Here is a 15,123-nt window from a genome sequence, read left to right as displayed (position 1 = left end):
TGATAAAAGACTAGCCTACATAATTTGGAAGTGTCTGTTTACTACAGAGAAGAAGAGTGAACGAAGAAAAACAACCGAAAATACCGTAAGTGTGGGTAAATCGAGAAGATCGATACTCGTAAGACTGGCGGAATTCTAACCTCAAAAAGGTAAGTTGCACGTTGGAACTACATGCCGGTGTGTTGAACAGCGAAACCGCCAGATCGCAACGCTGCCAACGCAGGCTGCAGAGAAGACAAATTCCGGTCTCTTGTTACAAGTTCGACAAGACTTTCTAGCACAACATACAAGAGAATCTCACACCCATCTCATGTAACAGATGCAGTTAGACATTCCAGAACACACAGAAGAGGAATTCTCACCTCATGCCACAAGTGCAACAAGACGTTCTAGCACCGCACAGGGGTGAAGCATTCACTTTATGCAACAATTGTGACAAGACATTTAACACCAGACAGAAGAGAAACTCCCATCTCATGCTACAAATGCGACAAGACATTCTATTAAGCAGAGACCTGGGAAATGCACAGAAATAAATCTGTTGCTTCAGGATCGTGAGAACATCGTAGAAGAAAGAATAATACGGGACAGTTCGGCAAGTACCGAAATTCATAGCAGCCAACTACTATAACCATACAGCTTCAATGTGTATAATAAGTGTTGCTGACTGTTAGTAGATGGATTAATATAGCAGGAGTGTCTATTTGTTTAATTATATTCCGCTTCTTATGAAATTCTCTATTAGAGAATAACTACGTAACAAATATCAAGAAATAAATAGATCTCTTTTCAAGAAGAAACTCAAAGTGATTAAGAGCGTGTTTTTAAAATTTTCCGATAGGGAATAACAGCTTTTAACTCTCAAGGACTAGCAAGGAGAAATAAGGTAAGATGTCAGCGAATAATCAAGCTAATAACAAAGATAGCAAAGTCCAAGAAATTGAACGATGTGATATATGCACCAAAACAGTAGCAGATAATGTAATAAATGGCAACACTTTGAATGCAATGGTCTCACGAAAGGAGAATTTGACTGCGTTAATAGAAAAAATAGTAGACTCACGTGGTTGTGCACCGAATGTAAGACTAGGATTCTGAAAAAACCAAGACCCAACATCGAATCCTCGGACGGAATGATAAGTAAGATGCAGGAAATGCTCGATACATGGAAACCAAAATACAAGATAGATTAAAAATGGAAATAAAAGCTCTACAAAATGAATTAGATATACGCATCCAATCGACAAATGTAACCAAACCTAAGGCTCCAACTCCGCCGACACCTAGGCAGCAAATGGTACCTACACGAAATATGGATAATCAACTTGCTGCTTAGAGTCATCAAGAGATGGAGGAAGAGTATCAGGGAACAAGAGGTAATGTGATCATGGTAAAAGAACGATTCAAGAAATCATGAGAAAATTTCTACGAAAGAAGTTGCTGAAGAAGGTAGGAAGGTACAGGTCATAGATCAACAAGATGGAAACAATCAGATTGCATGGACAGATATGAGATCAACAAGAAAACGTAGGTCAGAGATTAGAGGAACTAGGGAAGATCAGAATGGCAACTTTAAGGCCGCGGAAAAAAATCGGGTGGCTATATATAGGTAGAATACATCCCACAATGCATAAAGAAAATTTAGTAGATTATATGAAGAGTAATGGAATAAAGGAAATCATGGAATGCAATCAACTGGAAATTTTAAAGGCTATAACAAGTCTTTCACAACTGGGGTTGCATTTGACAGTCTCAAACTGGTAAATAACCCTGATTTCTGGCCAAAAGACGTATTAGTTAGACAATACAATTTTCGAGGCTCAAGGTACAATGGGGTCATCCTGGAAAACAACCATAGGATCTCCTACAATGGTAACGTGCGACAATAAGGAAGAAATGACATCAATACTGCTCTGGAATATTGAAGGCCTAAAAAACGCTACCTCAATAATGCCGATAAACATATTAACTCAAGACATCATAATATCAACAGAAACTTTTCTTACAGAGAATATTAACACTTTTGGTTAATACAGCATACATACCCTAGCTAAACAAAATCACCGTGGAAGACCGAGTGGGGGAATAACATGCATGTTCAAAGCAAAACTGGCCCCCGTGAACATTATTTATAAATCGGACAATGTGATAGTTATTAAACTTAAATATGTGACAATTATTGCTGCCTACTTCCAACCAGACGTCCAACTAGAAGTCATTATAGAATCACTAAGTAAAGCTATAAACAAAATTAATAATAACGAGGCAGTGATCTTAGCAGGATATTTAAATTGTAGAATAGGTAAGCCATCAAGGAAAAGCAATCTAGTTATCTCTTACTTGCAGCAAGATGGTTTTAATTTAATCAGTTCTAACACAAATCCAACATACTTCTGTCACAATGGCAGCAGTACAATAGATCTGTTATTTCATAATAGCCTAATTGAAGTTCACTCGTGGAAAATAGAGGACAGACGCTTAATAAGGAAACACCTTCCTGTAACAGCTACATTTAAACAATACCCGGATACAAGTCTATAAAACAGAAACATCCGGAAAATTTCTCACGGAAAATTGTAATAGAGAAGCTACCAACTTTGGAAGAACAAAAGACACTTATGCAGAACATACTTCAGAAACCGTTAGATGAAGCAACTAAAGACACAGAAGAAAAACTCAAACAAGCTCTTATACCAATCAGGAAAAGCACCAGGCGAGCTCAGAAGTGGTTTGACCAAGAGTGCTACAAGCTGAGGGAGACGGTCCTTGAATGCCTACATAAAGCAAGAGAGAAAAGTAACCCGATTGACATGAATCTATATATAGTAGAAAGGAGAAAGTACAAACAGCTTTTGAAAGAGAAGAAAAAGGGATTCATCGATAGGAAAGCAATGATAATTGCGAAAAACAGCTCGCAAAAACCATTCCATTCGCAAACTGCTAGAAGACCTCATTTCCTAAATGATATCCCAATGAAAACTTGGACAGATCATTTTTCACTCATCTTGAACAGAGAAAACCGGCCGGTGGCTATGGAGATGAAAGAAAATACGGATAAACACATGGAGTTTCAATATTTCACAGAAGAGAAAGTAAAAGCAACCATAACAGAACTGGCAAATCAAACGGCAGCAGGTCCGAACTGTATTCTAAACGAACATATAAAATTGTCTATGGAAGCGTTTTTAGGAATATGGGTGACAATATTCAACACCTGTATGGAAAAAGGAAACATTCCCTATGAATGGAGAGAATCCAATATTAAAATCCTTTACAAAGGTAAAGGAAATACGGAATCTCCAGATTGCTACAGAGGCATAGCGCTAGAGAATAACCTGTTAAGACTATTTACCAGTTTACTGAAAAGGAGATTGGAGGAAGAAATCAATGACAAGATTCTTGATAAACAATTTGGTTTCCGGAAAGAAAGATCAACACTCCCAACGAAACTCTACGACATCCTAAACAGAAATTCTATGCTGTCTTTGTTGACTATAACAAAGCTTTTGACTTGATAAATAGGGAAATTCTAATACACAAACTAGAGCTGTTGGTAGGAAAAATAACAAATTGGTGACTATTATAAATAATATTCTGACCTCACAGAGAATTATGATAGATGATGGGACAACCAGGTCAAAAAGCATCACTCAGACAAATGGAGTCTTACAAGGAGACCCATTAACCCCACTACTCTTTAATGTAATCACTTCAGATATTGTCACTAAAATAATACCTAGGAACTCCCCAGTAGTACTATACATGTATGCTGATGACAAGGTCTTAGGATCCAGTAATAAAGAAGAATTAAAGATAGTAATAGACAACCTGGAGGAATTGGCAAAGGAAAATGATCTTACTATTAACATTAACAAGACGGTACAAATGCTCTTTAGAAAGTGTGGAAGATTAGCCAAATCAGATAACATACTTCTCAGAAATGAGAAACTGGAAATTGTAAATCATTTCAAATATTTAGGAATACATCTACAAACAACCAGGACGTCATTTAAAATACATATAAAGGAAAGAGCATTAGCAGCTATTTGTAGTAATCAAGACATCACCAATCCAGAGGTACTGGACATTAAAACAGCGTTATTCTTATTTCACGCAAAGATAGCACCGATCGTAACATACGGCATACATTTAATTTGGACACACCTTACATCCAGAGACCTCGAAACATTAGATCGTGTAAACGCAAGTTTCTTGAAAAGGACACTAGCCGTTTCAAAATTTACTCCTACAAGATTAGTTTATGAACTTACAAAGGAAACTTTCTTCATCGAGGATCTTAAATTAAAATTGCATCTACCAACAACCAAAGCTTCAGAAAAAACACCTAAATGATAGGAAGGAGAAAAGGGAGGAATTTTATTGCACCGACGCAATGATAAATAAGGAATGGACTCAAACCAACTACGCTCTTAGACGCACGGTGACTCGGTTTGCTGTGCATGGATTTCATCATCGTATATGTAAAATAAAGTCCTTTCACTCACCGGCTGAACACTGCTTTTGTGGACTTTGTGGTAAACAATGTGGGAGATATCACCTACAGGACTGCTTGAAATGAACAAAATCTATAGTGAGATATAGTAAGGAAATTTTGTATATGTATTTTTTGGCCATTGGCTGCAATAAATCTATTATTATTAAGGGGAAACCAGCGTCTAAGAACACACATGGCTCTAGCGTTTTTGGTACAATCTTTGTAATCCGACGTGATATAATGGATTCTGTCATCGGATTTACATCAGCTAGCGAACGCATCTCCGTGTTATCTCTGAGATGTGGCAACAAGGGATACTCTATTGTACTGTAAATACACATGCTCCAGTTAATGATGACAATAAGAAGAACCCTGAAAAGGTTCAAAGTTTCTGGCAGATGCTAGAAGACGAGATCGGTAAGATCCCCGGGAACCCTGTCAAAATCCTCGTAGGTGACTTCAACGCTCAACTGGGAAAAGAACGACGGTACGAAGATATACTGAGGCCTTACACAGCACATAGAAGAACAAACACCAACGGCAAGCGCTTAATTGAACTGTGTAGGTTATATCAGTTGAAGGTCATGTCCACAGTTTTTCCCAGAAAGGCAAAATACCAGACCACCTGGCAGTCACCGAACGCAGCTATAGGATCATTTCAAATCGATCATGCTGCAATCAGTGTAAAATGCAGGAAAGAGATCATGAATGTCAGAGTTCGTAAAGGTTGGAATGTTGATTCTGACCATTTCTTCACACAAATAAAAATCAGATTAATGCCCAAACGAAAGATACCTTCTCCACAATTCCACCAAGGATTGATCCCCAATTTCTGTCGGACAATAGAGAAAGTTTTGCAACTGACATCTTGCAAAAATGTATGAAAAACTGGAACCAAGTGAAGTCCACCATGTGCGAAACGACCAATAACCTCGGACAACTTCGAAGGAAGTGGCGACATACATGGTGGAATACTGAATGCGATCTTGCAGTTGATGAACGCGCCGCAGCCTGGACGAAGTGGTGCTCGACTAAACGAAAGGAAGACTGGGAGAATTTCAGAACGATGCGGAAACTGTCGAGTAAGACCATCACACGTGTGAAAATATCTTACGATCGGTCAAGAATGGAGAGATTAGATGAAGAATTCAAAATGTACAACACCAGAAACTTTATCGGGCCTTCAAAGAGGAACTCTCAGGGTATAAACCACAATGGCTTCACTTTAAGAACACAGACAGGGAGTTGGTCACCTGTAACTGGCAGAACGTTCCTAATAACTTACATGCTGCTAAGAGTAAACAGTCTACGTACGCACAGAGGGAAGGCATCAAATCGAGTAGTCTTCTGTATGACCATTAAACAAGCGCAAGGAAAAACTCTTGTAAAAGTGGCTGTCTGCTTGAACGAAGCAGTATTCAGCCACAGCCAATTGTATGCTGCACTATCTCGGGGAAGATTGTTTGAACACGTTAAGATCCAGATACGGCCGAATGGTCTAAACACAGAGAATATATTATGGAAATAAGTGTTATAACTACATTACCGGTGTTAAATGCTCACAAAACTATTGAATAGGGCAGGTAAAACAATATGACTGCGACATGCAACCGTCGGTTGTCCCGAGAATGATTTTCCGTAGTTTTCCATTCTCCTGCACTAGGGCGAATGCCGGGACAGTTCCTAGAAGCTCCGGAAGGTCAGAGAATCCAAGAGTATTTAGCAGAGAATAGTATTATTCCATCATCAGAGGAAGTGTATACTTTCTGCCTTGACAGGTAGTAATCAAACATTGCTGCATGCACTGACATTACTAAGGGTAAAATTACAATGCAGTATATCAGAATATTAATGAAAGTGTTTGTCGCTTAGCAACCTGTTAAGCACAGAATGTATTGCGGGTTAGGGTAAACCTTCGCCTGAAATTATTGGAGTGATTATCTAATTATTTAATTTTATAGTTAATCAAAGTTGGCTGAATTTAGAGGCCTATCAATGTCTCATGATTCACCGACAGGTAATTCCGGAGAGAATAAAACAGAAATGAAGCAAATCGATCCAGTAGAACTGACGGACGGATTTGCCAAAGCTGGTTTTAGTAATCTCTTTTAATATAATAATAATTTTACCGGCTGGTACACCTATACGCCGCACATTTGAATTTTCCGCCTTAAGTAATCCTCTACAGGAGAAACTCTGAACTTTACAAACTGGATTAACTTATAAGTTTTCTCAGAAGGTGTCACTACCATAAATTTTGTGATTACGAAGTTGTCAGTACTGTGTGGAGTTCAACTTGTTTTGTTTTCCATTAATCAAGAAGTGTGCACATTCTCTTATAGATGTCTCTACTAAAATACTATGATCATGCACCCTGGTGCGAAGTGAAGGAACTTTTCTTGAAGATATTTTGTACTCATAAGTTTTCCTATAACTAAATTTCGTTCTTTCATTTGTGGGTTGGCAATATAAATATTTTCTTTCCACCAATTTTGAACTTAGCCAATCCAGAATTTCTGTAATTAATTCTTGACCAATCGTGTCCTTCTTCAATTTTGAAGTGTAACTTTTAGCCAGCCAATAAAGTTGAGTGGGTTTGTCTTAATTATTCATGAAAGGTCTCAAATCTTCCCTGAGTGTTTAAAAACTGCTGATTTTCACGACTCCTCGCCACTTCTTCAACCTCTAGCTTAGTGTATGGACGTGTAGCAGGGGGCGGGAAGCGCCTCTTTCATCCGGCAACAGCTCTTCAACAAGGTAATGTCCACTTAACATCTTTATTTTTTTGCTAGTTCAGCAGCTTAATCCGCGGGGAAGGTCTGAAACCTTTATTTTGTAACCTATCTTGAAACATGTAAACCTTTTTCAGTCTCTGTAAAACTTCATTTATCTTTAACTGTAATTCGGAGATAGAGAGTACTTTACCCTCCCGAGCTCCCTTTCATTTGATTGGAAGTGACTACGTTTTCGTAACCGATTTTCTACTCTTCTTTAATGTGTTAATATTTTTCTTATACGAGTCACCTCCCTAGTTTAGGAATAGCTCCTGTGTCATCGGCCTAGTGCCTCTTAGGTTTTAAAATGTGTATTTGGGAGTGCTGATACACGCCTCCATTCTTTTTGCGTTTAGGGCCATTTAAGTTAACCTGTTATTTTTCTATTCAGGCCCAGTAGGCTGGGTACTAGATACCCCTGTTTCATTGTAAGTTGTGCCTTGATGGCAATCATGTGTAAAAGCCTGGCATTGCCTTTAATAAGCTTGGAATATTGAGAGCAGGTCAGCTCTTTCTGATGTGGTAAAGAGCCTCTAGGTGGCCAGATATGGTTTTTGGGACTAATGCTCCTTGAATGAAGGGGTTTTCTGCCCTTTGATCGAATGTGTGATTTGGTAAAGTTGGGCTAGTTGCTCAAGGATTGTGAAATTGGGGCTCGAAGCCCAGAATTTGGAAAGACCCCTGAACTTGTGCTTTCGTTTGTAAAGTTATCATTGTACCTAGTGAAAATTTGTTAAATCTTGTTGTCAATTGAAAATATAACCTTTATTGAAATTTTAATTCATCTTTCGGCCTTGTAGTTCGACCCATTCCAGCCCGCACCTTCTTTCACCTCTGTCTTCCACGGGTAACTCCGTAATAGTAATAATAATAATAACAATGGAATGTCGTATGGCTTTTAGTGCCGGAATATCCCAGGACGGGTTCGGCTCGCCAGGTGCAGGTTTTTCTATTTGACTCCCGTAGGTGACCTGCGCGTCGTGATGAGGATAAAATGATGATGAAGACAACACATACACCCAGCTACCGTGCCATTGCAACTAACCAATTATGGTTAAAATCCCCGACCCGGCTGGGAATCGAACCCGGGACCCTCTGAACCGAAAGCCAGTCCGCTGACCGTTCCGCCAACGAGTCGGACATTAATAATAATAATTCATTTCATGTTTAAGTCCCCTTCAGGTTTGGCATATACTGTATCAGTTTAATGCTGTCTTATTCTATATTTTTACTGAGCAGACGTGTAGAAAAAAATAATTTGCATTACATGAATCATTTGATAAATATAGCACTGAAGGCTATGTACAGTAAAGTTCATATACATAGAAATTAAACTTGTTTCACTGCTTTTAAGTCGGTAAGTTCACAACTGTTGAGAGTAATAAACGTAATATCTCATCATCTTCCCAGCGTCCAGCTCCATGGCTAATTGGTGCTGGCCTTTGGTCACAGAGGCACCGGGTTCGATTCCCGGCAGGGTCGCGAAATTTAACCATCATTGGTTAATTATGCTGGCACGGGGGCTGGGTGTATGTGTTCTCTTCATCATCATTTCATCCTCATCATGATACGGGTGTCAAATCAAAAGACCTGCACCTGGCGAGCTGTCATATCCTCGGACACTCCCGGCACTAAAAGCCAGCGTTATTCTCGCACAGTGATAACGTCCGCTTGTCGTCACATCCGTCTCCATTTAGACCGATCCAAGGCATCTTCTGGGGTGGCGTTCACATATTCCATGTCCTTGATGTGTTCCATCCACCGTTTCTTCAGTCGACCACACTCCAACAGCTCTACACTCCAACTGGCCAACCGAGCGGAGGAGAGGTGGCCACGGCTCTACCGTGGCTCTACGCCTCTGCATTCGGGAGACGGGACAGGGCTGGACCTCACGGCTGGCCCCAACCGTCGGCTGTCCTGAGAATGGTTTTCCATTCCCATGCACTAAGGCGACCAAACATGCTGGATCTTAACACATAATAATAATAATAATAATAATAATAATAATAATAATAATAATAATAATAATAATAATAATAATAATAATAATAATAATAATAATAATAATAATAATAATAATAATAATAATTCATTTCGCGTTTAAGCCCCCTTCAGGTATGGCATGTACTGCGTCAGTTTAATGCTGTCTTATTCTATATTTTTACTGAGCAGTGGTGTAGAAAAAATAATTTGCATTACATGATTCATTTCATAAATATAGTACTGAAGGCTATGTACAGTAAAGTTCATAAACGTAGAAACTAAACTTGACACTTGTGTAAGAGTGAGTAGTAAAGATTTTAAAAGAGGAAGAGTAGGGATGGAGGTGCAGCTCCCTTTGTCGTGAACGACGTGTCCGTGTCATTTAAGTCAACCTTCCCGCAGCTTATCTACGACTGGCGCAACTCCCAGTCTTCGTCGGACATCATCGTTCTTTGCGTGGTCGAATCGCGTTAGTCCTAGGCTCTATCGGAGAATTCTCATTTCCTTACAAAACCGATGTCTAATCGACTGAAATATCTATTGTATAATCGCAAAGGATGCATACTGTACCGGGACGTACACCTCAACTTTGCACATTCAAAAGAAGCGCCGTAATGAACTCTATCTATCCAACAAAATGAGAAACTGCTAGTACAAGAAGTGGGGACTTTAATCAGAGGATGTCACTACTGAAGATTTGAGTAATTGTGTTGTTGTGAAGTCGCCTAAACTGACTGGATTTACTTGCTTTGTGTTTGTTTATCTGGCCAATGGGAATTTTCTGTAATTATTTTTCAGCCTATCACAGGCTTCTTTTGGGTTCTTTGGGTGTAACTTTTGAGTCGGCCAATAAAATTGAGAGGGTGTGTCCGGATTAGTCCAGAATCCTCTCGAACCTTCCCTTCGTGTATATAAACTGCGGCTGCTCTGGCTACCTTATCATTTGATCGCCGAATTTCTAAGAGGGTGTGCTAAGACAGGAGGCGGGGCGCCTCATTCTTCGCCAGGCAGTTTATCAGCCCAGGTAATGGCCATCAGTTTTATCTCTCTGTAGCCACTTTCGCCGACTTACACGAGGGGAAGTTCCGAATTTCTAACTACGTAACCAACCTTTTCTAAAATGTGAATTTTTGTTTAGCTAATGTAAAACTTCATAAAGTCTTTAACTATAAATTGGGAATAGAGAGTGCGTTACCCTCTCGAATTCCCCTTCAACTTAGTTTTAGGTGACTACGATTTTACCGTTTCCCTTTTCTGTAATGAATTAAATTAACTTTCATTCGAGTCACCTCAGTAGCCTGGGATTAGCCCCTGTATCATCGAGCCGAGAGCCCTGTTAGGGTTTTAATACTTCATTATCTAGGAGCGCAAGTGTACGCCTCCATTCAGTTTGTGTTAGGGCCATTTACTAACCTGTTCTTTTTTTACACAAAGGCCCAGTAGGTTGGGTAATTGATATCGCTGTATAAAACAAAATTGGGCCTTGAGAGGCCAAGAGATCATTAAGTTTTGTGTAATGTTGCCTTAAGCGGGCGGTTAAAATTGGATGAATCTTGCAGAGCAAGTAAGCTCTTTTCTAGTTTACTGTAATATTGAGGAGTGCCTCTGGAAGGCTGTAAATTTTGTTGGAGCAAAGTGCTCTTGAATTGGGGAATTTCTGCCCTTGCCTAAATAATACCACTTTGAAATTGTAAACTAGGGGCTTGAAGCCCAGAATTGTTAAAGTTCTGAATCTTGAATTTTCCAATTTTTGAAATTGCCATTGTACCTCTAACCTCAATATTTCACTGAGTGAAAAATTTGTTTAGTTTGAAATTATGAAAGAAATATAACCTTTAGTTAAAGTTTAACTCAATTTCTGATATCGTAGTTAGACCCTTTCAAACCCCGCACCTTCTTTCACGTCTTTCTGCTCCACGGATATCTCCGTAACACATACAAAATTAAATTTGCTGATAGTACGTCTAAAGGGCAGAAAATCATAACAATCTTTAATGTCTAATAATTTTGTCAAAAAATTCAAATAATGTGTACTTACTACGTAAGAAGGAAAAAATCTCGTCATACATACCACCTGCGACCCCATTCAGCTCTTTCAAGTTCTCTGCCGGCCAGCTATTCGGCTTATCCCTACTTTTACTGCCTCCACGTTTCAGCTGATGCAAGGCACATTCAAATGTACACCTAATCAAAAACACTCAGAACGTTCTCTAAGAGCCGAATTGTAGCCTCAACGCAAACAGGACAGATATTATTTCAGATATGATTACACGACAGCTGAAATTACCTGCCCACTGAGCTGGTCTCTCATCTCCTACTTCCAACACCACAAACACCCGCGGTAGCTTGATGGTAGGTAAGCTCAGGCTGCTGGATACAGAGCTCAGTTCCTCGAGCGAGAAGTTGCCAAGTAAGGAGCCGTGAGTAAGAATCCAGTCCTTGTTGAACAGCAGCCCTGAGCACCGAACGTCTCCAGCACAGATCATCACACTTCTTAAGTCCATTTCTGTAAGAGGACGACAGGATTACTTAAGTAATATGAATCTACAGTACAAGTCATCAATTATACTTGTGTAAGAGTGAGTAGCAAAGATTTTACAAGAGGAAGAGTAGGGAGTGAGGGGATACAATCATACGGTTCTTAAAAAGTAAAGTAAGAAATAATCCCCGTGGCACGGTATATTTCAGTAGTCGCCAACTGGACGATATGAGAGCATGAGCTGATGCATTTAATTAAGAGCGTGGTCCATGAATAAGCTTATGATTTGACTTCGGAGAGTTATGCATGGTATATATTGCACATGAAACTTGATAGTTTGGTCTAAAGAGACCATATTTTGTATTTTACTCCCGTGAAAGCATATTTTAATCTACTGAAGTTTGGACAATATCGGTTACTGTGGGATTTAATAAAAAATGTAAATAATAACAACTCGTGCATTAGTCAAGCAATCATGCTATCATGAGTAAGATGAACTGAGATGGTTATCGCAAGGTAGGCTGACTGGTCGGAAGTGCGTCCTGCTCCCGGACTTGGCTCCATTTATCTGTAGAGCAATTTGGCAAGTACTATTCCTGGAAGTTCACTTACGAGAGCTGGCACATCTACATTTGGCAAATACAATTTTACTTCCGTGCGCCTACAATTCTTCTCAATCTTAGCTTCGTTGAAACACGTGTGTAATCTAAAGTAAACTATAAAGTTGTGTGTTGTTACTGCAGTAGACTGCATTTACAATACCTGAGGTGAAGAGAGCATGAATGATTGAATACGTATGTTCGGAAGTTTCAAGGATTTTCAACAGATATGTACATGGATAGAAATTAGTTTGCAAATATTATTGTACGGTGCAATATCAAAAAGTACCTTGGAAACCAGAGTAGGTAGAACTCTGAGTTTTTATATTTGTTTTACGGGACGGCTCATTAAGAAATACAAATTGTAATGTGAAAATTACAAATATCCCTAAGTAAATAGCACTTTTAGGGTATATTTGCAAGGACAGAAGATAACTGACAATGTTTCTAGCTCCTCCCGTAGGTGAGTAAGACTTCTCAAAAAATTATGCTCCTGTGAGTACGTAAAACAGTTCTCGTGGCTTGTATAACCAACTGCGTAAAACTACAAATATGCATGACTTCAGTCAAGCATTCGTCAAGGAAAGTCATTATTATTCTCCTGGTCGATAGATATCAAAATACAATGAAACAACGTTCGTTTTATACTTATTTTTAAGTCGCCTATAAACATAGCCAACCTGATTATGATGCATGTAATCTCTGCGGGTATTTGTTCAACATAATTTCCCGTGAAATTATTAAAACTGTCACGCAGAGCATGTCTGTCTAAACAGGCACGAATACAACCTCCGCACGGTGACAAATGAATACTTAGGCAGGGCCTCTCAGGGTGCATGCGCGTAGTGCATGCACTGTGCACGGTGCAAAAGACGACTTGGCTTGGTTGACCAGAGTGCAGACCCCCCACTCCTCGATTTGGAGCAATAGCGCTGTCTCTCTCTTTCCTCACGCCTGTCTCGCTCGCTCCGCCTGTCTCCCTCTCCCCCACTTGCGCCGTAGCGCTCCAAATCCGGGCTGAGTTGAGCCGAGTATAGCCGAGTATAGCCGAGCATAGCCGAGTAGCCCAGAGACGAAGCGTTGATCCGAGCCATACCGAGCGGCACCGATGCACAGTGCACGGAGCTCTTGCGCCTCGCTCTGCACGCGTGAGATTTTGGGCGTTTGAGAGGCCCTGACTTAGAGAGAGAATATGTATTTCCTTTCCATGCAAGCTGTTGTTAGTAAGCGGGTATTGTTATCTATGCGGAAAGTGTCTGCAGTTTCTCATAACTACACTATTGAATCATAAGGAAGTTGTGTTTAATAGGAAGTGTGGGGGAGTAAGAATTGCAAGGGGAGACCAAGACATGAATATGGTACATATAAAATAGAGTACTGTAGATATAGGCTGCAATAACTACACAGAGATGGAAAAGTTCAGTACAGGTATGGTGAGATAGAGATCTGCTTCAAACACATACAGTGGCTCAAGTATTGGTCTCCCTATAGCTGTGGTATGAACGAAACAGTATAGTACAAATAATGCTGCATATAATGGAATTGCACGTATGTAGATATATGGGAGAGTCAAGTACATCAGTAGGTTGAATATGGAGCCAAGGAGATTCACGCTGTTTGCAAACGGAACAATAATACAACGAAATGCGTCATTACACGCCAAACAAGTATTGGTCTAGTAAACAATATCATCGTGTCATCGAGCTGTCTGCCGCAAGTCGGGCTCATTGTGTCTGTGCTGACACGCTGGAAGGTAATATTCAGCACTGTTTCCGTGTTCAGCTAGCAATGGGAAGGAAAATGAAAGAAACAACTGTGGAAGAAAGGAGGATTGTAGTGCGACTACTTTCAAGACATGCGTGAAATTATTGGTAGAGCTGTTACAACTGTTGAAAATATTGTGCACAGGTACAAAAGAACAAAGGCAATAGAAAATAGACCAGGAAGTGGCCGCCCCTCAAAGTTATTAGTACAAGACAAGCGGCAAATTCTGCCTATAGAGGCCCAAAATCCTCAGCTAAGTGCGCCGAAGATAGCAGTTTCATTACAACAAGATGTAAGAGTGTAAGTTTCATCTGAAACCATCCGGAATGTGGAACGAGAAAGAGGATATATGGGCAGAACAGCCCGTAGAAAGCGTACATCAGTAAGGATAACAGAAAAAGAGACTTGCGTACGCTAACGACTACAGAAATGATAGTTATGAGGATTCGGAGATAGTCGGTTTTACCGATAAGAGTAAATTTAACTTTTTCAGGTCAGACAGACGAGTGACTGTGTGGAGGAGGACGAATTCTGAACTTGAAGAGAAGAACCTGACAGCTACTATGAAATATGGAGGTGGTTCCCTGATAGTGTGGGGTTGCATGAGTATCAATCGTGCAGGTGAATTAGTTTTTATTGAAGGGACTATGGATCACAAAGCATACATTAACATCCTCAAGATACATCTTTCATCAAATCAACAAAAAATGGGACTCTCAGCAAAGTATACGTTTACGCAAGAAAACGACCCCAAACACACAGCCCTGGATACGAAGCTATGGCTGTTATATAATACACCGCGTTGGATGGAAACTCCACCACAGTCTCCCGACATCAACCCCATCGAGAATTTGCGGCACTATTTGGAGGAAAACATGAGAAAACATGCAATATCAAACAAAGCTGACCTAAAACAAGCCTTATTCACCGAATGGAATAACATACCAAAGGAAACTACGGAAACCTTGGTACGATCGATGACAAATAAGTTACCTGAGATTATGAAGAAGAAGGGAGAACCTACCAAGT

The 15,123-nt window shown here is 39.9% G+C and overlaps 1 protein-coding gene across 1 annotated transcript in view; it reads right to left on the bottom strand.

The window, feature by feature from the left end:
* The window catches only part of LOC136872694 (peroxisomal leader peptide-processing protease), a 1,469,308-nt gene that overhangs the window by 210,480 nt on the left and 1,243,705 nt on the right, over window positions 1-15,123 (bottom strand). Inside the window, exon 5 of the mRNA XM_067146518.2 lies at window positions 11,540-11,758. Coding sequence (XP_067002619.2) covers window positions 11,540-11,756 — 217 coding nt within the window. The 5' untranslated portion in view covers window positions 11,757-11,758. The remainder of the gene's footprint in view (window positions 1-11,539; window positions 11,759-15,123) is intronic.

Source organism: Anabrus simplex, chromosome 4, assembly GCF_040414725.1.
Source record: "Anabrus simplex isolate iqAnaSimp1 chromosome 4, ASM4041472v1, whole genome shotgun sequence".
Lineage (NCBI taxonomy): Eukaryota > Metazoa > Arthropoda > Insecta > Orthoptera > Tettigoniidae > Anabrus > Anabrus simplex.
The sequence above is the reverse complement of the archived record's forward strand: the minus strand, read 5'-3'. Positions and strand labels throughout refer to the sequence as shown.